Below are 25531 nucleotides of genomic sequence, written 5' to 3' on the forward strand. Positions count from 1 at the left end.
GGTATCGCTGTTGAGTCTTACATGGCGCGGAAAGATGCTTTGCCGGTCTTGTGTATCTGCACATTCTCCCTGCTTTATGTCCCTTATTGCTCACAGCAAATCATGGCCTCCACTGCAAGCAGGGTTTTGTTGAGTTTATTAGAATACAGATGCTGGGTGTGGGACAGACACTTGGCACACACTAATTTGTTTAGTGCTAACAGGGATGTGTGCATGCTAAGGTGCTCCAGTTGTGTCTGACTCTGCGACCCTATGAACTGTAGCCCGCCAGGCTCCTCTGTCTGTGGGATTCTCCAGACAAGAATCCTGGAGTGGGTTGCCACGCCCTCCTCCAGGGGATCCTCCCGACCCAGGGACTGGATCTGCCTCTCTTCGGTCTCCTGCATTGGCAGGCAGATTCTTTACCACTAGTGCCTTTTTAAATTTCTTTCCTTCCTTTATTCCCTCTTTCTTTCTCCCTCCCTCCTATCTTTCCTTCTTTCTTTCCTCTCAGTTTTACCCAGAGTAAGATTAATTATGGAGAGGGAAATGGTAGCCCACTCCAGTGTTCTTGCCTGGAAAATCCTGTAAACAGAGGAGCCTGGTGGGCTGCAGGTCATGGGGCTGCAGAGAGCCGGACACGACTGGGCACAAGCTTAATTAAAGACTCCAGGAGACTGGCTTCCCTTCCCTTCACTCTTAAGGGAGAGAATTTGGGCTGTTGCTGCAGGGGTGAAAGCAGAAAACCAGGAGATCCCGTGGAAATGCTGCCTCTGGAGGAGCTGGGGTCTGCAGAGGCTCCTGAAGCCTGTGCCACGTATTCAAGGCGCTGGGGTTGCAGCACGGAGTAAAAGAGACAGAGTCCTTACATTCCTGTTGGAAGCAGGAGGCAGGCCATGGAGCAGGGCGTGGCAACCCACTCCAGGATTCTTGCCTGGAGAATCCCATGGACAGAGGAGCCTGGCGGGCTACAGTTCACTGGGTCACAAAGAGCTTGAGATGACTGAAGCGACTTAGCACGCATGCACGCAGGAGGCAGGCCATAGATAAGTAAACCAAGTAGTGAGCGCTATCAGGCCAGGCAAGTGCCCTAAGGAACTCTGGAGCAGTCTGGGTGAATGAGGACAGGGCACCCTTTTAGACTGGCAGACAGAGAGGTCTTTTGAGATGACACTTGAGCTGAATGAAATGAGGGAGGTGCAGGGTGGAGACCTGGGAGAGGAGGGGTATATAGGCAGCAGCAGAAACATGTGCAAAGGCCCTCAGGTAGGAGCCAGCTTGGCGCATGTAAGGAGCGGCAAGAGGGCCAGGGTGACCACAGTGAGATGAGCAAGCGGACCAGTGGTGAGAGCGAGCCAAGTCAGAGTGATGGGAGGGACCAGATTCTTTAGGGCTGTGTAGCCTGGGGTAGGGGCCCTGCATCATATCTCAGCTATGATGGGCAGTCAGGTAATGCACACTTTTAACCTGATGCTGCCTCCAGGAAAAGGCTGGTGCTTTGGCTCAGTGCTCTGACTAGAGTCCTGGAATTCTCTGGGGAAGATGCTTTGGAGCAGCCGATTTGTCATTTTCTCTGTAAAGCTCACAGACAGTGAGCAGCGTTTTCCAGACTTCCGCTATTAAGAATCTAGGATGCAGAGCTGGGAACCCCTTTCTTCTGAGTCTGAACCTACAGCCCTTTGACATTTCAATCTCAGAGCCACATGGTATATTCCCCCGAGGACTTTCACTTTTCCTGTTTCATTTTTCTCCCCATGTATTTAGCAAGGCCAGGTGCCTGGACTTCTACTTCCTTACGTATTCCACAACACAGTCCTGCCTTCCTCCTCTGTGTCTGTCCAAAGGCTTTGTCCCATATTAAGCCTTTCTTGATACTTAGACGGTATCCTTTGCTCCCACTGCACCCCCACACCCTCAGTTACAGCAATGAAAGTGTCTGTTTACTAGTGAGCTCCCTGGAAACACAGACCTGTCTTCATTGCCCTAGTATCCCCAGAACTTAGCATGGCACGTGGCTGTAGTGCATTACCGACTGAGTAAATGTGGGAGATATTTACTGGGAAGATATTGTATGAGATGCTTATTGGGAAGATAGACTTCAGGAGACAGAGAGAAATGTCCACCTCACTCTTAAAGAAATAAAATAGTTCTATGGAGAGAGCTATAGAGAGAAATATTCCAGAGACAGTAGGGGAAGAACCCATACAAGGAACTTTGCACATTTTTTCTGTAATGAGTGAGGAATGTCTTTAAATATACAACATGATTTCTTTGAAACGGTGTTAAAAAGGCACGGCTGGGAAAATGAAACCACTGAGCCTCTGGGATGCCAACCTGGGCTCTTAGTCAGAGGCAAAGTAATTCCAGCCTGCGATTCACTCGAAAGCTTTCATCTCCCTGAGCTGCTGAAGCCTGGGGATTCCCTGCTGGAGATAAGAGATACAGTGGTCATGGCCAGAGGGTAAGACGACTGAGAGGAGCCAGGAAATCCTCTGTAATCCAGCATTTGTGAAACTGAGGGGGAAGGAAAGAGAGAGGGAGGCAGAGAGGGAGGAAGGAAGGAGGAAGAGGAAGAACAGGAAGGGGAACAAGAGGAGGAGGGAAAGAAGAAGAAATTATTCTCTTGTTTCTCTGATTCATTTGTTGCCCTTTCACATCTTAATGGCAACCCACTCCAGCACTCTTGCCTAGAAAATTCCATGGATGGAGGAGCCTGGTGGGCTACAGTCCAAGGGGTCACAAAGAGTGGGACACGACTGAGCGACTTCACATCTTTACAACAAGCTCATGTCCTACAAGCTGAACCATTCAAATCTCTACCATTGATTTATTTCTTTCCAATTTATTCTCCTCACCTCATCTGTGATTCAGCTACCCTTGCCCCATCCAAGGATCCTTGATGCCCGTCTCATAACTGGCTGGAAGCAGTCCACGCATGGAGTGAATAGCAGTGACCACCTAAGTGCACTTTAGCAAATGGATCTATAGCTCAGCTGGTGAAACAAAGAAACAAAAGCAACTCTCCTGCCAGTGCAGCAGACACTGAAGACACAGGTTCAGTCCCTGGGGCAGGGAGACCTGCTGGAGGAAGAAAGGGCAACCCACTCCAATATCCTTGCCTGGGAAACTCACGAGCACAGGAGCCTGGCAGGCTGACGTCCTTTCTGAAGAGGCTATTCTTTGTCTACCAAATACCCACCCCCCTCTTCCTTACAAACTCCCACAATGTTATGTGGGCAGCAATGCACACAGCTCAAAGACTACCTTTCCTAGACTTATGTAAAGCTAGAAGTGGCCAGTAAAACGTAGGAAGTCATTGGTGAGGATTCCAGAAAGACTCGTCTGGGAGGCACCACCTTTTGTTCTTGTTTCTTTCTCCTTCATGCCGCCTGTAACACAGACGTGAAGGCTGCACTGAAGCAGCCATATTGTGACATGGAGGTGGCTTTGAGAATGCAGGCCAAGGACTAAGACTCGCGGAACAGAAGGACAGAAGGAGCCCAGATCCCTGATAATCGGGAATTGCTGGGCCAGCACTGAACTACCTAACCTCCGATTTGCTTTATGAGAGAGGAAACCGCCCTGTGTCTTGCTAGAGTTCTGTAACTTGAGATTTCCGTTATGTGTAGGTGAAAGTATTTATAAATGACTAAGACTTTTCAAGGCATTTCCAAATATGCCCATCACTGCAACCCGTTTTCTGCTTATGGAGATTCAGCTGGAATAGTGTCTCTGTCAAGACACTTTCTCTGGCTTATCCTGATTACCCCAATTACTTCCTTTCCTTGGGTGAGTTTCATCTAACACTCTGACTACCTGGTCTTCTCCACAGACTAAGACCAGGAGCACATGAGCCAAAATAACAGTGCTCAGTCCATGATCAATTTTTCTTCAAATATCGGCATAATACCATGTATTCAATGGGTTCTCAATAAATACTAATTAGATTGAAACTAAGCCTTTATCACATTCTGAAGAATTAACATTTTCCACCTATACCTCTTGACTATTTGGGAGCCAAAATTAAATATGCATATTCATAAAAGAAGAACTGATTTTTTTTTTTTTCCACTTTAGCCATTGAAGAAACATGGGGGCAGGTACAAAGAACAGGATACTTGGGCTGGAAGGATACTGGAGGTCAGGATTAAGCTGTCATGGATAAACAAAGTTCATCACTTAATGAGTAAGAGCAAAAGGAGAAGGGCTCTGTGACAGGCTCACAGGACTGTGTACAGCATTTCAGGTAACCTGAGAGGAGGGCAAAAGACCTGGAATAAAAATATTTAATGGGTCATAACCAAAGAACTGCTCTGAACCTCTTGGTCAACTTGAAAAGAAATAAAATGAAAAGTTAATGGATTGTGCTAAAGAGGGGGAAAACAAGGACGAAAATATAACATTCATTTCTACGAATACATGAAATTAAAATAAAAAGAACCAAAGACAAGCACAAACTCTCATGCTTTAAGTTCTCCTAGGAAGAAATATTTAAAAGCCATTATTGATTGTCCAGCTAGGGAACTTTGCTAGGGACACGTCAGTGAACAAGAGGAAAAGATGTGTAAGTGACTCAAACGGCATTTAGAGGACTCATGAGTGGAGAAAGTCCCTCGTCTTCCCATCTGATCTTCTCATTTGAAGACAACCTGGCTGATGGGTCTGCCAGCCTCAGGGTCATCAGAGGGTCTGGAGAGAGCTCAGAGCTCATCCACCTCACCTGTGGACGCCTGCAGCCGTGCCGGCTTGCTCTTGTGTCTGCCTTTCTCTGCTGTGAGCAGGACGGTGTATTCCTGCCCAGGTTCCAGGCCTCTCAGGACGTAGGAGGTGGTGTCTCTGGGGAGCTGCACCTCCACCGGCTGGCCAGAGGGAAGACTGTAGTTGAGGCGGTAACGGTCAAACTTGGCCACCGGCGTCCGCCAGAGGAGGGTAAGGCTGGTCTCCATAGGTTCAGAAACCCGAAGGTCCTTGGGTGTGTCCAACTCTGGGAGGAAAACAGAGAGTTGGACACACTTCAGGCTTCCGGGCAGGGCTGCTTCTGGGACTGACGGGTGGCTGTGGGCCACAGTCTGCTGTAGAGCTGTGTGGCTTCAGGCATCTCACCTGAGTCCCAGTTTTTACCTGTGTGAAATGCCATTGTACAGTACCTCATTGTGTTTGGGGAAGATTAAAAATATTATAGTGATATGTGCATACCATGAGATGATACGCAAAAGCATTTAGAAGGAGCTGATTGCTGATACAAGGCACAACTTGGATGGATCTAAAGAGAATTAGTGGGGCTTCCCTGGTGGCTCAGATGATAAAGCATCTGCCTACAATGCGGGAAACTCAGGCTCAGTTCCTGGGTTGGGAAGATCTCCTGGAGAAGGAAATGGAAACCCATTCCAGTACTCTTGCCTGGAAAATCCCAAGGACCAACGAGCCTGGTAGGCTACAGTCCATGGGGTTGCAGAGAGTCGGACACGACTGAGTGACTTCACTTTCCTTTCTTTTCTTTCCCTGGTTGCTCAGATGGTAAAGAATCTGCCTCTAATGCAGGAGATCCAGGTTCAATCACTGGGTCAGAAAGATCCCCTAGAGAAGGAAATGGCAACCCACCCCAGTATTCTTGCCTGGAAAATTCCATGGACAGAGGAGTCTAGTCAGTTACAGTTCATGGGATCACAAAGAATCAGACACAATTGAGGGACCTTCGTACTCTCTCACACTCTTGCTGAGAATTATGGGGCTTCCCTGGTGGCTAAAGAGAATTATTCTGAGTGAATAAGCCAGTCTCTAAAGTTTGTGTGCCACAAGGTTCCTTTTATGTAGCATTCCTGAAACTGGACAAAGACCAGATCAGTGACTGCCAAGGATTAAGGTGAAGTGGAGGGAGGGTGGTGATCATGGTGATAGGAAAATATAGCAAGAAGGAGTCAGTGTGATGCAATTATTGGTTGTTGACTGACGTGGTGGATTCAGAGTCTACAGGTGATAAATTATATAGAACTAAATGTTGTCATTCAGTCACTAAGTCATATCCGACCCTTTGAGACCCCATGGACTGCAGCACGCCAGGCCTCCCTGTCCCTTACCATCTCCTGGAGTTCGCCCAGGTTCATGTTCCAAGTTCACAGAACTAAATATACACACACATAGTCGAGTGAAATCTGAATAAACTTGATAGATTATATCAGTGTCAATTTCCTGGTTGTGATAGTGTTCTTAAGTTACACAAATGTTACATTGGAAGGAACTAGACAAAGGGCACAGATCTCTCTGTATTCTTCCTTAGAGTGCATGTGAATGTACCATCACCTCCAAATAAAAAGATTAAAAAAAGATATGTATAAGTGGTCAGCATTGGACCCCGGGTCCTTATGCTCCTCTTGAATGTGAGCATCTGGGCTGGGTGATCCTAGAAGCCTTGTTTCCCACTGGGCATCTACACTTTAGGTGGGTTTCCTGCCTCCTGGCCCCGGTTGTGTCTGTTAGTGCCTGTCCCGTGGTGATGGGAAGCCAAGTCAGCTCACCTGTGGCCGCATTGATGGTGGCTGGGTCACTCTCCTTGTCTCCCTTCACAGCAGACACTCCAATCCCATATTCAGTTCCTGGCCTCAGCCCTAGGAGAGAACGAGCAGGTTGAGATTCAGTCCAAAACTGGACAAACTTTCAGAGGACCATAAAAAGGCCCCTGAGCTGGGCCCTGAAGGCTACGATTTCTCCGTGGCTGGACTGTTCCGCAGCCTGTCTCACTGACGCCCGGGAGAGAGGGACAATGGGGAGCTGGCTACTTTTCTCTCTGGAGGGTTGCCAGGTGGGGATATGCCCCAGGGCCGGTCGGGTCGGGGATGTGGAGCTCACCTGTGAGCGTGGTTCTGGTTGTAGTCTGTCGGCTCCTGGGGACTTCTACCTCCGCGTGGTCACCTCCAGAGATGGGTGCATACTTAATTCTGTAACTGTCGGCAGCCGCCTTGACGTTCCTCCACTCCAGGGTGATGCTGTTGTCTGTCTGGGAGATGCGGCGGAGATTCCTGGGAGCATCCAGGCCTGTTTGGGAAAGGAAAGGACACTGGTACTGAGAGCGCCAGGCACAGGAGACTGGAATCCTTGATAGTTCATGGTGAGACGCGAAAGGCGTCTGCCATTGGAGAGAAATGACCCACTCACCCCTCTGGCTCAATAGCTGAAGCACACATCTGGACAAATACTACACATCGGACACCTTCTTCATTATTAAATCGCCGTGATACCTCAATCGTTTATGTTTGCCAGTCATTTTGTACTTAATAAAAACTATACAAAAGCTTGCAAATTGGCTCTCTGACTAGAAGAACGGGTTTGCTGTCTTCATCACTGGATTTTTAATGATTTACAGAGAGCTTACCGATCTTTAAAAAATATTTAGTGAACGAATGATTGACACTCCAGTACCTTGAAAATAGCACCCTAGTATAAGAGGTTAGAAGGCATCTTTGTCATGCATGCTTTCCGTATACTACATTTTACTATTACAGTATTTATTTGAATTTTATTTTAGCCAAAATGTCTGAGAATCTCAGACTAGCATCTTCTGTGCAGGCAAAGTTTTCTTTATCCTGAGAAGGTTATTGGGAGTAATTATTTTTCTTTGAAAAATCAATCAATCGCTATAGTATTCTGAAATAAAAATCTTCTTTCCATTTTTTTCTATAGTAAAAGAAGCTTGGGAGACACACTGCCATGCAAAGGGGGAGGGGTCTGGCGATCCTTCCTTTCCTGGGGCTGTTAGCAGCCGGGAGTGGGGCGCATTACCTGTTGTGAAGGTCTCTTTGGCGGGGTTGCTGGACATGTCGACCCTGCGGGAGATGAGGGCCACCTCATACTCGGTGTCCGGCTTCAAGTTCCCAATGGAGTACTGGTTCTCCTCGTGTGTGAGATCGATGCTGGTGCGATCTCCTGGCACATCTTTGACCCCATACGTGAGCTCGATGCTATCGATCTCGGCCAGGGGCTTGGACCAAGTGATCAGCGCGGTGGTGTCGGTGACATCTTTCACTTCGATCTGGCTGGGGGCGTCCAAGCCTGTGACAGGCAGAGGAGACAGCAGTTTTAGAGACCAGGGCCAGTGCCAAGGGCTGAGCAGTGAGGGGGCTTGCCGTCTTCCAAGTGCGTGAGTGTACATTTAGGTGTATACTGGCCAGTTGACTTATTTTGTATTTTGGAATCTCAGTTTCCTATCTGAGAAGCTGTAGGTAGGGAGGATGACTGCTGCCTTGTAGATTTTGTTTTGTCTGTTTGTTTGGTTTTTCAAATGTTGATGGAAATAATGCGTGCAAAGCATCCAGCACAGAGCCTGCTACATAGTAGTTATGTGACAGACAGCCATGATTACTATCATCAGGATGACTAGCATCATTACCGTAAGCTGAAGAAACATACGGCGGGAGTTTCACTTGAGAAACACTGACTCAGTCTCTCCCTAAATTAGGGAGACAAAACTCCCTACTTGGTGACTTCTCCATCAGAATGATGGAGCAGAAAACTGATAATGTATGGAAAGTTAGCTTTGATGGAAATAACTCAAGCAAGAAGGTCATGGCTATCTCGAGCCTTGTCAGTCTCTGAGTCCTCATCTCGGTCTTCCTCCTGCCGCACCAGCCTTGTGCTTCCTGCTCCGACAGCGTACCTCTCCTCCAAGAGTGTATTGCTGCCTCTGAACTTTTGGTTCCCCTGTTTCTTCTTCCTGAGATTGCTCCTCTCCCTAGAAATCTCCTCGTCATCCTTCAAAATCCCTCTTATATGTCACTTTCTAACACAAACCCTTCTCTGACCCTGTTGCAAACAGATAAACACACACTCCCTCCCCTATGGGTAAAAAGTCTCAGTTTGCAGGATGACTGACTTCTAGAGATGTGTTGTACACCATTGTACCTCTAGTCGACAATACTGTATTACACACTTGAAAGCGTGTTTCCCTTGAGTCGGTGATGCCATCCAACCATCCCATCCTCTGTCATCCGCTTCTCCTCTTGCCCTCAATTTTTCCCAGCATCAGGATTAAGAGGATAGAGCTCAGCATAAGTGTTCTTATCAAAATAAAAAAGAAGAGTTTCTGAATATTGTACTTTTCTAACTATTCCAAAACAGATTTCTCTTCTGTTTATTCAAACTGCATCATACCATCTATATAGTCATTCATTCATTCAGAGAGTGGGTCTTTGACCTTTCTGAATCCACAGCATAGCATCAGGCTTTGTCATCTGTGTTTTAACTTTTTTCTAATTATATGAAAATTTTAATCCATTAAAACATACCAAGCCTAAAATTAAGACATTAAGGCATCTAGTCAATGTTTCTTTCTTCATTTTTAAGCCTAGTTAGGTTTAAACATAGGTTTGTGTTTTCAGCATTCATGAGAAAACAATATTGAATGAAAGGAACTTGGTTTTATAAAGGGAATGAGAAGGAGGAAAAATTCAGAGTTGATTGTGAGAAACCTGCAGTGTCTATTTTTGAACCCTAGGTGTTGATCCACAAGTCTCAGCTCACAGACGATGAAACTATAAAATGCATAATGAAAACAATGTGCAATTCAACAGTGAAGCTCATGTTCTATGTTCTTCGAGGTGCTGGGAAACACCCAAGCCATACCCACTATCTTGCTTAACAGCCCTTTCATTAAAGAGATAGAGATTCAATTAAGGACACAGATCTTCTCCTAGATTGGGATCCCTTCAATCCAGGAGATTAACACGGTCTCGAGTTCCTGTGTGCCAAACACAGCGCTTTGTCACTCTAAGTCTTAACTCTCATGACTATGCCATGGGAACATACTACGAACCCAGTTTCCAGATGGTAAGTCTGAGGCTTAAAGAAGTGAATCTGCCTAAAGCTAGAATTCAAACTCAGGACTGTTTGGATCCAAAACCCATGTTCCTTCTCCTTAAATGTCAGTACCTCTCAAAAACATTTACATATCAAAAATGATTGTTTACAATCTCTGTATAGAGCTGAGAGGGAAGGAGCTGAAAATGAAAACATTAAGATACTTTCTTTAAATCTGGAAAAAGATCAGGTATCAGCAAAATAAACAGGTAAGAATCCACCTCTCAGTGTTAGTATTTATGTGATTATGAAACTTCAGATGTTGGGGTGTTTGTCCTGCAAGAAGAAGAAAATAAAGCAACCAATCCCCAAATTCAGATTAAAAAGAAAAGGGCAGATGAAAGAAATGCCTTTTGTATTTTCAGTGTACTGTCTGTGTGTTTGATCTTTTCTATGCCTTTCTGGTGATCTAATGATTTTTTTTCTTGTTGGTACCCGTCTTCTACCTACCACAGTGGGATGTTGTCAAGATGATGGAAAACACTTGCTTATAAAAAAAGACAGTCTTATGAATTGAATTGTTGGATCTGAGTTAAGCAAAATGTGCAAATATTTAAATGCAAGATGTTCTTTCTTGTCATTAAACAGATATAAATTTTCCAATCACTCCCTGCCAAGAAGAGTCAATTCCTTAAGCAGTTGGCATACATGCTATCTTGAAAAAGATAAAGAGATTTTCCCAAATGTCAGCACAAAATAATTTTATTTATTTACTTATAAAAATTTGCTTCTCTGTAGAACAATTCCAAATTCAGGATTTTTATTCCGCCCACCAAATGATCTAACAGTGTCACATCGACCCCCAAGAAGTTCTGACATCTTTAGCACTGAATTACATTTTATTTAGCCTCCTGTTGAAGACATGGAATTAACACTACATAATCCAGAGCCTAGTCAATGTTATTGGTAATGGGGTTAAAGTCATAAAACTAAACCTGGGCTTAAAAATTCTTGCCCTGATAGGATTAACCACATGGTGTTAGTTAAATTGATTCCGTTTCTCTAAGCCTCAGTTTCTACTCTTGAAAAAGAACAGCATTAATATTTGCCTTACCTCTTTCATTAAGACTGGTTACTAATATTAAATCGGATGGTTGTGGTAGCTCATTTGCTAGAACCTCAGGTATTTTCCTGTATCAGTGCCCTCTTTGAAATGTCACACTGAAGCATCTCTCATAAAGAGATGGGTCTGTTTCCCAACCCTTTCCATGTGGACTGGCCCTGAGATTTGCTTTGGTGGAAGTGACCCAGTGCTGGTTGTGAACTTGCTCAGCTGCTGTGAGGCCAGGTCCAGGCTAGCCTGTGGGAGGCTGGGGGACTGTGTGGGGCAGAAGGACACCATCCTGGCTGAGGCCATGCCAGGTCAACCGTCCCCCAGCCCACACAGATGCTTTAAGTGAGTCCAGTGGAGAACAGGAAGATTGTCCAACCCCCGATCACAAACGTGCAATCGTTTTAAGCTACTAAGTTTGGAGCTTGTTTTTTAGGGAGCAAAGGTGAATTGACACTGCTGGTCTGTAGGAGAGCATGCTATCAACTAGAGGTGCTTTGCAGTACGACAAATTTACAGTGGTGTTAAAGGTAATACTCACGGGTAGTTGTCACTCTCTTCAGGCCAGGGCCCCGGGTATTGTTTTTCACGATGTGCAAGGATATCTCATACTCCTGCCCAGGAGCCAGGCCAGTTTGCCGGTACGTGGTCTCTGGCCTCCGCAGGCTCTTGGTGATCTCTCCCTCATCGTCTTTATTCTGAAATAGAGAGGCACCTTTGTAAGACCTAAGGCAATGCCAGACCCTTCGTTTATGTGATTCATTCATTTTGTGTTCCCTCTTTCCTCTTTCCTTCTTCCATCTGTCCACTAGGCACTTACTGAGCATCTGATCAGTGTGGTGGGTGCTGAGGATAGAGAGATGATAAAGACACCCTCCCATAGACCTCTCTATTCACCCCTTTGACACTCAAGAAAACTGAGAGGTGTGAGAAGCACAGGCACCCTGGAGCCACGAAATCAACCCTTCCTTTCATAGGTGAAGGAACTGGCATCCTAAAAGTCAGGTGATTGTCCCATCGTCACATAGTTGTAAGTGGCAGGGCCTGGCTTTGAACTCAGGGACCCACTTTCCTATCTCATATGTGCTTTTAGGCACAGAGAGAAAGGATGCTCAATCTCAGATATGCCTGGAGGCATTTGAGACAGAGACCATTTAATTTTCTTTGTTTAAAACATTATTGGAGTATAGTTGATTTACAATGTTGCGTTAGTTTCTGCTCTATAGAATCAGTTACTACATATACCATTATTATATACACATTATTGCCTCTGAGTGGAGATTTGCAAGACTGTAACAGGCAATCAGAACCTAGAGATGACTTGCCATCTATTTGTCTAGGCACTCAGTCCTAAATGCCATGCTTTTTGATTTCTTAAAATCAAGTGAAATATATGCAAATATGCAGGGTTTAATTAGAGCCTTGAGTGTCTGTGTGCTTAGTCATGTCTAACTCTTTGCAACCTCATGGACAGTTGCCCACCTGGCTCCTCTGTCTACAGTATATCCCAGGCAAGAACACTGGAATGGGTTGCCTTTCCTTCTCCGGGGAACCTTCCAGACCCAGAGATAGAACCCACATCTCTTGTGTCTCCTGCATTCGCAGGAAGATTCTTTACTACTGTGCCACCTGGGAAGCCCTTTTAATTAGAGCTTTGTCCCCTACCCAAAGCCAAGGAAGCGAAGTTGATGGAAAAGTCTGCAAAGCCCCATGAGCACCTTTCTGGTTCCCACTCCTCTTCTGTGCTCCTTACCATATTCCGGAAGATGACCTCCCATGTTTCAAAAGCGATGTCCAGAGGATCCCACTCCACTTCCACAGATGTCTCCTTGATGGACTTGAATTTTAGACCTTCAGGTGTAGGCAGGTCTGTCAGGAAGAGCACAGAGAGGAAGTAAGAATGAGTCCATGTGTGATGGGGAAGGACAGACATCATTCCACCAAACCCCACGGGGCTGATAGTCAGAGCTGGAGTCTTTTTAAGGGTTCTTCTGGGATGCTGTTGACTTTGAGGCATCATGAAAATTAATATAAGGGTCAGCCATATGATTGAATATTTACAATTGCATATGCTTAACCTTAATATGAGCATAGACTTTAGAATCAGACATATTGGCTGATCATATGTAATGATCATAAGCTCGATCATTACAACTTTTGTGTGCTTGGTTGAGTTGAGCACAATGCCCTGAACCTTAGTTTCTTCACCCAAAAGAAGGAGGGTAAGTATGCCGGCCCCTGGGGAATGTTTTGAGACTAAATGATGTATTCCACAATGACTGCTGGCCATGGTTCCTGGCCTGAAGCACAAGTTTAATAAAAAGCAGCCAAGGTTATTCTTATGAAGCAAAAAAGGACCAATTTCTAACCACAACTTGCTTTTTAAGAGTGGAGGTAATTTTTCTGATGCTGAACTCTTAAAGGAAGAATAACTTGAAACTTAATGTTTCCACTTTTGAATATTTTAAATATTTCTACAGTGAGTTCCACAGAAAAGTAATAGTAGAACAGAGTACTTAAGACTGCCAGGGTTCAAATTCCATCTCGACCACTTATTAACTGTTTGGTTTGGAACAAGAGGCTTAACCATTTGGGGGTCTCAGTTTCCTCATCTGTAAAATGGGTTAACAATAGCTCCTGTCTCACAGGGTTATTGTGAGTTATATGAGTTAGCATGTGAGGAGTGTCTTTAAAAATATTCAGTAAGCTGTAGGAAAATGTATATATATATATATATATATATATATATGTGTGTGTGTGTGTGTGTGTGTGTGTGTGTAGCTGAATCACTTTGCCATATGGCAGAAATTAACTTTGTAAATCAACTATATTTTAACTTCTTTTTTAATTCAGTGGACGTCACTGGATTCCAGAGTTTTAGCTGGCGTAACTGTATGAAGTCAGCCATTGACCTGTGGGGCAAAGGTGAGGCAGTAAGACATGCCGGTGGGGGTGGGTTATGCACTGGACAGGCAGGAGGCAGTTGAGACTGCCAAGAGGGGTTCTGTGCACTCACATGTGGCCACCCTGGCGCTGACTGGAATGCTCTTCTTGTTCTCCAGGATGGCGAACACGCGGATAAAGTACTCCACGCCTGGCTCCAGCTCCCGGATGGTGGCGGACGTCTGGTCTCCAGGGACCCGGAACTGCATTTCCAGGCCATCCTCGTGGGTGGGGGTGTACACGATGAGGTACTCCGTGACCCGCATTTCATTGTCCCAGGCCAGGTTTACGGTCTCTTCCGTCACTTCTGTCACGATGAGGTCTTTGGGAGGGGACACTGTCAGGGATAAGGAAGGACAGCTTGGGTCAGATGGTGTCAGTAACACACTCTATGGGTAACAGCAGGGGTGTACTTGATGAGTCTGCATTTTAGAAGATTTGAGGCCTCTGTGATTGGCAGTGGAAGAGACAGGTCCAGCCTACTGTGTCTGATCTTCAAAACTTTTGGGGGCCACCCCTTGCCTTCAGGGTCAAGTTCCAGGTCTGCAGTGTGGCTTTCAACTTGTTTCTATTCCTTGGACCTTAGTTCAGATTCGGGCCACCTGCCGGAGAAAGTGCAGCCTGAGCTTGGCTTTCTGCTCTGAACTTCAAGCCATATATCCTTAGCCCCTGAAGGGTGTTTTAGGCTCATCTAGTCCAACTCTTTCCTTTTCTTAGAGGTGAGTGGGACTTGCTCGACTTCACTTACTCACCAGATTTGGAATTCCCTTCTCCTCCCTGCCAGACTGGTGTTCCTTCCATACAGGCATCCCTGGCTTGGCCATGTCAAACACAGAGCTCCATGATTATTCTTATGCGCGGATGGCTTTAATCAAGCTGAAATTCTCCATTACAAGTATATATGGTAGATAAGGGAAGTACAAAGACCCTCATTAAACATGAACATTATTGGTCTTTGTGTGTTTCTCTTCACTTGAATAAATGCCCTGTGCTAACTGCTGGGCTAATGCTCCTCTAAGGCACTCAGAGTCCTTGGGATCAAGGACAGCAACAAAAAGATGATTTAAGAGTCAAGTCTGCTTCCTAGGTGATCAACACTGATCTTTAGCTGAGCATGCATTTAAACCAGTTTGTTTATGTAATCTCACTGTCCATTCAATTGAGTTGAATTTTAACTCCATCCAAATAGAGGGATTTAGTTTATGATGGCGTGTCAGTTTTACATGTCAGTGTGTAGAGTAGGAAAGAAGGTTGATGTTTAGCAAAAGGGAGGTAATCGTTTCATCTACCTTATCTTGGGCACCAGTTGTGAAACTCAGCATGGAGGAATTACCCAGATTCAGGCACCAGCTGTGTGATCTATAAGCTGTGTGTCCTTGGGACAATTCCAGAACCTCTCTGAGCCTCTGACCCCCAAATAGGAAGCTCTGAAACAGGTGAGAGACCAGGGCTCCTTCAGAGAGCATGTGCATGTGCTTGTGCTTGCGTGTGTGTGTGTGTGTGTGTGTGTGTGTTTAGTGTAACACAGAGATCTCCAGCACATGCCAACCCCTGACGCCAGTTCGCTGGAGGCTGCTACTCACCCTGGGAGCAGTCTTCCCCGGTGTATCCCTCATTGCAAATGCAGCGGCCAGAGACGCACTGCCCCCAGTTGCTGCAGTCGTTGGGACAGGAGCGCTGTGCACAGTCGGGTCCGGTGAAGCCCTCGTGGCACACGCACTGGCCGTCCACGCAGCGGCCCTGGCCATGACAGTCGCCGGGACACCTGCGCTGTGCGCAGTCAGGCCCGGTGAAGCCCTCGAGGCACACGCACTGGCCGTCCACACAGCGCCCGCGGCCGTGGCAGTCGCCGGGACAGGCGAGGTCTGCGCAGTCGGGGCCGGTGAAGCCATCCTCGCACACGCAGCGCCCGTCCACACAGCGGCCGCGCTGGCTGCAGTCCCGGGGGCAGCGGAGCTCGCGACAGTCCTCGCCCGTGTAGGCATCGTCACACACACACATGCCGTTCACGCAGCGCCCGTGCTGGTGGCAGTCGTGCGGGCAGCTCATTTCGCCGCAGTCGTCACCCTGGAAGCCGGGCTGGCACTCACAGCGCCCGTCCACGCAGCGCCCACGGCCGTGGCAGTCAGAAGGGCACCGCCGCTGTGCGCAGTCCTCGCCGGTGTGGCCCTCGTCGCACACGCACTGCCCGTTCACGCAGCGCCCGTGGCCGCTGCAGTCGCGGGGACACCGCAGCTCTCCGCAGTCTGCGCCTGTGAAGCCGTCGTTGCACTCGCAACGCCCGTCCACGCAGCGGCCGCGCTCATGGCAGTCAGAGGGGCAGCGCCGCTCGCTGCAGTCCGGGCCCGCAAAGCCCTCGTCGCACACACACTGGCCCTCGTCACAGCGGCCGCGGCCGTGGCAGGCGTGGGGACAGGCCAGCTGGCCGCAGTCCTCACCCGTGAAGCCCTCGTCGCAGGAGCAGGTGCCGTTGAGGCAGCGGCCACGGTCGAAGCAGTCGTTGGGGCAGACGAGTTCCCCGCAGTCCTCGCCCGTGAAGCCCTCGTCGCACACGCACTCATTCTCCACACAGCGCCCGTGGCCGTGGCAGTTGTGCAGACACAGGGGCTCCCTGCAGTCCTCTCCCGCGAAGCCCTCCTGGCACACGCAGCGGCCGTCCACGCAGCGGCCGTGCTCCTCACTGCAGGACACCGGGCATGCCTCCTGGCTGCAGTCGAGCCCAGAGTAGCCTTCGAAGCAGACGCAGGCCCCGTCCACGCACTTGCCCTGGTCGTTGCAGTCGCTGGGACAGGCCAGCAGGCCGCAGTCCTCGCCGGTGAAGCCCTCATCACACACGCACTGGCCGTCCAGACACTGGCCGCGCAGGTGACAGTTCCCCGGGCACTCGGGCTCAGAGCAGTTGGGGCCTTTCCAGCCGGGTTCGCACACGCAACCGCAGCCTTCCGTGCTGAAGTTGCCCCGGCCGCTGCAGAAGGGCCTGGTGTCCACGCGGCCTGCAGGGAAGAGAATAGAGTCTCTCTCTGAGCAGGGGCAGCTTGCTTTCTTGGCTTCTACCCACAAAACCCAGATTTAAATTCCGTTAGAGCAAGGTGGCCTCTCAGGCCCCGTCTGGCTTGAAAATCAATTGCTTATTGTGTGAAATCTGGTGAGGCTGCCTGGCTAGCTCAGTCTGTTAGAGCATGCCACTCTTAATCTCAGGGTCATAGGTTGGAGCCCCACATTGGGCTGGTCTTCCACTTTGGGCTTCCCTGGTGGCTCAGCTGGTAAAGGAGCTGCCTGCAATGCAGGAGACCTGGGTTCGATCCCTGGGTCAGGAAGATCCCCTGGAGAAAGGGAATGGCAAGCCTCTCCAGTATTCTGGCCTGGAGAATTCCATGGACAGAGGAGCCTGGTAGGCTACAGTCCATAGGGTTGCAAAGAGTTGGACATGACTGAGTGACTAACACTTTCACAACCAATGACACTAGGTAGGCATTCTTACGCTATACTCCCTGAAACTGTGGGTATACGTGTGTGTGTGTTTCCATCCCTGGGGAGGAGACTCATTTTCATCAAATTTTCAGGTATTCCTGGGACTCCAAGGGTTACGAACCATTGCCTGTGGAACGCATCTTGCTGGGCTGTGTTTTTACTTCTCCCATAGTTAGCCGAGGTTAGCCATGTAAGAAAATAAGTGTTTCACCAAGAAATAACTGTTGAACTGAACTCAGTTCTGATGCCTTGACTCAATAACTGTGCTGCATTTGCAAAATGACTTAGACACTCTGGAGCTCAGCTTCTTCGTCGGTCAGGTGGGACCCATGGCCCACTCACCTGGGGTCGATTGGGTTAAATGAGGACATTAAGGACCCACCATTGTGCTGATTCTGATTTCCTCTTGCAGAGGGTCTTGGTTGACTTAAGTCGGTATAGGTGCTTATGCGACCAAAGTTTTCTAAATTTTCAGTAACTGAAATGAGGCAGCTAAGGAGTGGCTTTCTAATTCTGCTAGGACAACTTTCCATTAGACTCAGAATCCCAGGGACGGGGGAGCCTGGTGGGCTGCCGTCTGTGGGGTCACACAGAGCCGGACACCACTGATGCGACTTAGCAGCAGCAGCAGCAGCAGCAGCAGCAGCCCCCACAAAGCTCATGTGCAGCCATCTTTTTCCATAATGTCTTGGCTTAAGTTGCAGCGGTGGCAGGTGTGGCCTCCATGCAATCAAGGGAAAGAAACAAACAAAACTTGCTCCGTTTTATCTGCATCTAAATACAGTTGCCTTAATACACTGTATCTCCTTCCTGACAGCAGGAAGGAAGTCAATTTTAAGAAAAACGTTGGCTTGAAAAGTGAGACTCTAAAACTATGTCATCTAGTGTGGTAGCTGTTAGACACGTTTGGCCTCTAAACCATTAAACTGTGGCTAGCCTGAATTTTGATGTGCTCTAAATGTGAACTGCAAACACTCTGGGTTTCAAAGAGAGCATACAAGAAAAGAATGTAAAATATCCATTAATAATTTTTGTATAGTTTCCAAGCTGAAAGATTATTTACTTATATTGGATGAATGATTAAAAGCATTTTACCTGTTCCTTTTTCATTTAATTAGTATGACTACTGGAAAAGTTATGATTAATTACATAAGTGGCTCATAGTTCTAACGGATAGCACTGCATTAATGAGTTTTTTAAGCCATTCCTTTGGGTTCTATTAGGCCTATTCTGTAAATCCCCTCTGCATTTTACTAGGGGTTGAAAGAAGTGGAAGATGAACTAATTTGTACATAAACTTTTTTTTTGCCTTGGAAACCTAAAGGATGTCCTACAGTACTCTCAATTTATGATGATTAGGGTTTATTTTTATGATGATTAGCCTTTCCCGTCAGGTTCCCACATGTAGCCACAGCCTTCAGTGCTGAAGTTGCCCCGGCCACTGCAGAAGGGCCTGGTGTCCACGCAGTTACAGTAGCCTCAATTTATGATGATTCAGGTTGCTCTTGATTGGAGCTGCTCTTGGAATAATCTGTAAAATACTTTCTAGTATTTTTTGTTTGTTTGTTTTATGAGTGGCAGAAATAGATATTTTCACCTCTGATTTAGCCTTGTTGAAACCCGTGTATTTCTATCAACTTTAGGGAATGGAAATGAAGACAAACTTCCCAAGTGGCAAAAGTCCTTAAAAAAAAGATGTACCTAGAGACAGGCAGAGTTCTGGAGAAACACAGGCACCTCCAAAGCTCCTGTTTCTTATCACTCTTTGTGTCTTCTTGTGCCAGTTGCTTAACTTTTTTGAGTCTTGTTTCTTAGATCTATAGAATGGGGGTATTAAACTTTATCTCAAAGGGTTGTTGGGAGGATTAAATGAGACAGTGAATTATAGTGCATGGTGTTGGATTGGCCAAAAAGTTCATTTGGGTTTTCTGTAGGCTACAAGCCAGCCCAATACATAAAGGGCTTAGTTCACATGTGATCATCATCATTGTTGCCTTTGGACTGGAACGTGTTTTTCCTATTTCCCCCAAATTTTATATCACTGTAGGCTGTAACTTTGTGAGAACACCAGGGTATGGAATACTATCATTTAAGTCCTAACTTGGCCACTTATGTCAGGACCTTGGGGAATCCCAACTTCCTTTTTGGCCTTAGTTTCCTTATTTATACAACAGGGTGATGGGGGTACATTACTACCTTTCAGAGAATGATCTTTGGGTGAGGGATTTCAAAATACATTATTAGGGTTTCAGAGTATGGAATGAGCAGATGTCATTGTCAAAGAAGTTTTAGAAGTGAAGTGAAAGTCGCTCAGTCATGTCTGACTCTTTGCGACCCCATGGACTATACAGTCCATGGAATTCTCCAGGCCAGAATACTGGAGTGGATAGCCTTTCCCTTCTCCAGGGGATCTTCCCAACCCAGGGATCAAATCCAGGTCTCCGGCCTTGCAGGCAGATTCTTTACCAGCTGAGACACCAGGGAAGCCCTGGTTTTAGAAACTAGTACTTAAAAGTAAGATAGGGTTTTTCAAAGCAAGATCTCTCAGAGGCCTGAAAATTCCTCTGAAACATTTGTCACCGTGACTCTCCAAGAACCTACTAGATATGGTTACATTCTCCATAGTCGTTTGTCCATTAAATCTCTTTTGAATGAACACCTTCTGAGGTTGGTTCCCCAGGGAACCCACTCTAGAAACAACTGATGGATCCTGCCTGGCTCCATCCATAGAGTGAGGGGCTGGACCCGTCACCAGCTCCTACCTTCAGCAGACTGGAGGCAGCAGCCCGCTCCCGAGGTGCACTGTTCCCGCAGGGAAGACACCAGGTTCTCCAGCTCCTCCAGTCTGCTCAGAAGCTCCTTGACATCAGGAGCAGCTGCACAGCCACAGGCCCGGCGGGGGATGTTGATGCGGTGAGTGAAGACGATCTGGTTTTCCCCATCCACTGTATGCTCCTGGAAGCTTTCCTGGGGCTCTGATGGTGGGGCCAAGTCTTTCTCCCCGCTGGCAGATTCCAGACCCACTGAACACTGGGACCCCACGGGCAGCTTGATATTGTAGACGTGATTAAACACCACTGGCTGGTTTTCCTCTGGCAGGGTGACATTCACTCCACTCTGTCGCTTGTGCCGGATGACTTTCTTGAGGACGCCACCTTCGGCCGGAAGGGCAAGCAGAGCTAGGAAGAGGCCTGCCCATAGCTGAGTCATGACCCCCATGGTGGAGGTGAGTTTGGCTGAATGTCTCAGGGTGCTTGTGGTCCTAGGGTATCTCACTCTTAGGTAGAATTGGGGATTCGGAAGCAGAGAGCAGAATCCAAATCAGTTGTTCCTGACCTTCTTGAAGGAGTTCTCTCCTACGAGTAAACAAAGGAAAGCCAACGCTTGTTAGTGTCTATTGCTATTTGAATCTGTTGAATATCTGCAGTTCTTAGTTAATTTTGATGTTCTGTTTCCTGTATTTGAAGATCTCCTTTTATTCCTTCAGTATGTGCTGAAGTGTGGTCATAAAATGGTCACTAAAAGAATTTTGCAATCATGAAGGAATGATTTCACTCACAATTCAGTATTTGGAAATATAAGGAGACAGGAGAAAGGACAAAACTTTGGAATAAGACAGATCAGATGTGGTTTGGATCTAAGCCCTAACTCTGGGCCTTTGGGTAAGTTATATACCTTTCATTTGTCTTATTTTACTTCTGTACAGTGAAGATCATAATATCAGATCAAAGTAACGATGTAAGTGAAAACATTAAGGAATTCATTCATATATTCCTGAATCCCTTCAATATTTGCTGAGTGAGCACACTGAGTGATATGAAGGTCACAGTCCCATAGATGTTGAAGAATTTTTCCCTTCATTATTGACTCTCCAATCTGAAATTAACCCCATCTGCTGCTTTGCCCCTGCTGTGGGAAGCAAAGGTTAAAATGCAAGACTTTAGAAGGCAAACTGAGTTTTTATTCCAGCTTAACATCTTACTTGTAATGTGACGGTTGAAGCAATATTCTATATCTTTGAACTTTAGTTTCTCTTCCTTTTATTTCTAAAACTTTAAAATATCAGGTTTTTAGAAGAACCTGACAGAACGTTCCAGGACCAGTTATCCAAGCTATGACCAAGGGCAAGAGATGACTCAGAAAAGGTATCCATGAGCCCTTGCTGTCTTCTGTAATCAACAAGTACTTAAACTATTCTTACTTAGTGTTTTTTCTTCCCCTCCCCTCAAACTCATGATTGAAGCCTCAACCCTCAGTGTGAGTATATTTGGAGATAAGGCTCTTAGGGAGGTAATCAAGGTTAACCGAAGGTCATGAGGGCTGCATCCTAATCTGATGACAGTATTGGTGTCCTTATAGAAGAGGCTCCACATTTCTCTCTGACTTGGCTTTTCTGTCTTGTGCACAGAGGAAAGGCCATATGAGGACACCGAGAGAAGGTGGCCGTCAGTATGCTTTATTATTCAAATTAGGTTCCTAAGAAGAATTTGTGGATCTTTGATGTAGGCAAGCGCACTGGATGAAAATTATTATGAAGAGGAGAACTTGGCAAGTTGTCTTCTTTCAAGCTACCATAGCCCATCTTAGTTGTTTACTGGACAAATATTTATTGATTGGGTATTCTATTACAATTGTTTGAACTCTCTTAGCCTTCCAGAGTCCTTCTTTCTCACCCTCTTCCCATCAATTCTTCACTTTTTTTTTTTTGAGGAAGGGCCACGGGCCAAGTTTGAAATGCTTTTGGACTTTCACCCAAGACTTTTGTGTGTGTTGCTAAACGACTTAAATTTCCATCTAAAAGGCTGTTAGAATCACTGGTTGAGACTTAAAGGCAACGGGTCTCGGATCTCGGGAAACACTGACCGGAGCATGGGTTGAGTGAGGATTTCTCACTCTGTATGTAAGAGACACGCACTGGCACAGCCAAAGGCTCTACTGTTTGGAGGAAGGAAATGTGATTCTTGAGGGTTGTGGATTTCCCACATTGGCTCTTGGTGGTCTGAGGGCAGGGGGATATTTTTGCACTTCAAAGACTCATTATACCTTCAACATGGTGGAAAATGTCTAGCCTTTGGAACTAGACATACCAGAGTACAAATGCCACTCATTAACTCTATGACTTGGGCAAACTACCTGTCCGTCCATCCTAAGTCGCTCCAGTCGTGTCCTACTGTTTGAGACCCTATGGATCATAGCCCACCAGGCTCCTCTGTCCATGGAATTCTCCAGGCAAGAGTATTGGAGTGGGTTGCCATTTCCTTCTCCAGGGGATCTTCCCGACTCAGGGACTGAACCTGCGTCTCTTAGTTCTCGTGCACTGGAGGGCGGGTTCTTTACCACTAGCGCCACCTAGGAAGCCGGGCAAGCTATTAATCCTCTCTAAACCATGACCTCACTTGTACAATGAGGGATCAAAATCCTTCCAGAGGGAATTATGAATTAAAGATCGGCACAGAAAACACCCAAAAAGGTATGGAGGCACACATTAAAAAGTAGCTGCTATTTTTTTTGTACTCTGAGAAACAAAACCTAGCATGAGTCCAAGCTAATAGCCTGCTTTTGCTTCAGTTCAACCTCCTCATTGAATCCAGTCCTAAGCCCAGCAGCAACTTGGATCTAGATCAAAGAGGAGCTGCAGAAATCACTGATGTGTAAGGGGGTAAACCGTATGAAGATAAATTTACTAGAACTGGAAATATTTACACCAGAGAAGCAAACATTCAAAGCAAATAACAACCTTTAAAAATGTAAAATATTCTCATACAGATAGCTGACTGATTCATGTCTTCTCTGAGGACAGACCTGGGGAAAATTACTTTAGGCTACAGTTTGTTACATATAAGTTAGACATGAAGGATCATGTTCTGATAGTAGGGCTTTTAAAATCAGAGAATGAGTCTTTAGAAAGCACAAGCAGAAGCACTTCTTATCTTCCTAGGAAGTGATCAGGTGATGGAAGGTCTGGAAGAGATCTCGCAGGAGGAAAGAACGCAGACCTGTGCATATTTATTCTGTAGTTGAGAAAGCCAAGGTGGAGAGGAACAGGATTACTCTGTATAAACCCTGGAGAACCAGGAGCTGGCTTGTCCTCTGTGGCCTCAAAGGACAGAACAAGCACCAATATATGTGTACACTGCAGGTGGAGAGGAGGATTGGTTATAAGAAGGCAAATTTCAGCACAATAGGAGAAATACATTTCTTTTTCTAAATTTTTTTAAATTGGAGGATAACTGTTTTACAGTGTTGCATTAGTTTCTGCATACAACAACACAAATCAGTAATAATCGTAACTATATATGTGTGTGTCTGCGTGTGTGTGTCCACTCCCTCTTGAGACTGACTCCCACCACGCGAGGTCATCATAGAGCACCAGGCTGGGATCCCTGTGTTATACAGCAGCTTCCCATTAGCTCTCTATTTTATACATGATAGTGTATATATGGCAATGCTACTTTCTCAGTTCACCCCATCCTTTCCTTCTCCCGCTGTGTCCATAAGTGCAGCAGGAAGAGAGATGCAGATGTAGAGAAAGGACTTGAAATACATTTCTAATTGGAATTACCCGATAGAAAGGGCTTTGGATAATATAGCAAACTCCAAGTCACTGGTATATAAAATGAAGAGTGTTGAAGAGCACAGATATACAGACAAATTGTCTTGAGTTCGAGTCATTGTTCAACCACTTCCTTGGACAAACTATTAGCCATAATTCAAGCCAGAATCATGTCATCAATAACATGCTATGGGCGTTCTTGTGGGGCTGCTGTGGAGTCTGTGTGAGATGCTGTGAGACACTGTGCGTAGAAGGGACAGGATAGGCTCTGGCAGGAGTGAGAGCTTTTGTAGTGAAAAATATGGACTTCAGTGACCATTTTTTCCAGGATTTTCTTTTTCCCAACTATTGAAAATCCTATCTTGGCATACGTAAGTCTGCTTTTGTTTTGTTTTTGTTTTTTAAGCAAGGATGGGTTCTGCAGTGAAGTGAGGCTCTTTCTCAGAACTCCCAGGAGAATGTGTCTTGGGAGATGGTGTCTCTGTCTTTCCATCCACAACACCCACACTTTCACCTTTATGTCTGCTTCTACACCCACGCCCACGTCTATGTCTCAGCCTGCACCTAAAACTCTCGTCTGTCTCCCATCCATCAAGTCATCTATGTTCTGTCTTCTACGGCCTAAAGACTAAAGGAGCTGTTTGCCAAGGAGGGCTTCAGGAAGACACACAGCCTTTGTACTGGCTCAGTACACAGATTCTTGGGGTCCATATCCAGGACAAAGTGCTCTATCCAAGACGTGCATGTTGCCATGCTCTGTAACCTGTCTTGGCACATATGCTAAATGCAGAAAAATGTACATGTGGACCATACTCTGCTTTCTATTTTCATTAAAAGAAAATGTTAGAGCCAGATTAACTGTTGTGATTGTGCTGATGATTCTTTAGATGCCTCCTTTCTTGTTAACTTCTTAAGCATGATTCATCTGGAGAATTATGACAACAACAACAACAACAACAACAAAAGCACCTTAAAGATTTATTCATGAGAGAAAAGGGTTAAGAGGAAGAAAATTCTTTTAATTCATTGGTCTGGAGCTGCACTGTTCAGTATGGAGGTCACTAGCCACAAGTGGTTATTAAAATCAAATACAACTGAAAATGCCATCCTCAGTGGCTCTACTCACATTTCAAGTGCTTAATAGCAGTGTGATGAGTGGCCATGATATCAGACAATGTGGCTAAGGACCAATTCCATCACTGTAGGAAGTTCTATTCACCAGTTCTAGTTAGAAGTCTGGTTGGTAATATTAAGCCCATAGTACAAATGAGGAAACTGAAGCTTAGAGAGGTCAAAGAAAGTCTAAGAAAGTTAGGATAGTTGTTAAGTCTCCTATATTATTATAATACAATTGTGTGTACCTCACATATGGTGCCAGGAGACTAGAGAAGATGACTCCTTTTCAGTAACATAAACAAGTATGTATGTGCACCAATTTCATACCTTCTATATTCAAACATATCCAGGTACAAGTATATGTACCTGGATACATATGTGATCTTTATGGCTATTGTCCTTGAATCTGAAAAGACATAGATCTTGCCTCAGGTTATCATCCTGTCCGCCTCCTACACTTGCAGTACTGGGTGTTTTTTCTTTTTCTTTCTGCATACGTTACAGCGCCAAGTGCTCCATGAGATTCTTCTCAAATCCAACCAGAGATAACTTGCCCAGGAACCACTCTG

The 25531-nt window shown here is 46.0% G+C and overlaps 1 protein-coding gene across 4 annotated transcripts in view; it reads right to left on the bottom strand.

The window, feature by feature from the left end:
- The window catches only part of TNC (tenascin C), a 101307-nt gene that overhangs the window by 50338 nt on the left and 25438 nt on the right, over positions 1-25531 (bottom strand). For all 4 annotated transcript variants that reach the window (XM_068974350.1, XM_068974351.1, XM_068974349.1 and 1 more), the window contains exons 2-10: positions 20056-20649; positions 15406-16815; positions 13896-14159; positions 12633-12748; positions 11421-11577; positions 7756-8025; positions 6826-7011; positions 6495-6584; positions 4700-4963 (exon numbers count right to left, since the gene is read on the bottom strand). In XM_068974350.1, the coding sequence (XP_068830451.1) occupies positions 4700-4963; positions 6495-6584; positions 6826-7011; positions 7756-8025; positions 11421-11577; positions 12633-12748; positions 13896-14159; positions 15406-16815; positions 20056-20512 (3214 nt within the window). In that variant the 5' untranslated portion in view covers positions 20513-20649. The remainder of the gene's footprint in view (positions 1-4699; positions 4964-6494; positions 6585-6825; positions 7012-7755; positions 8026-11420; positions 11578-12632; positions 12749-13895; positions 14160-15405; positions 16816-20055; positions 20650-25531) is intronic.

Source organism: Capricornis sumatraensis, chromosome 6, assembly GCF_032405125.1.
Source record: "Capricornis sumatraensis isolate serow.1 chromosome 6, serow.2, whole genome shotgun sequence".
NCBI classification, from domain to species: Eukaryota; Metazoa; Chordata; class Mammalia; order Artiodactyla; family Bovidae; genus Capricornis; species Capricornis sumatraensis.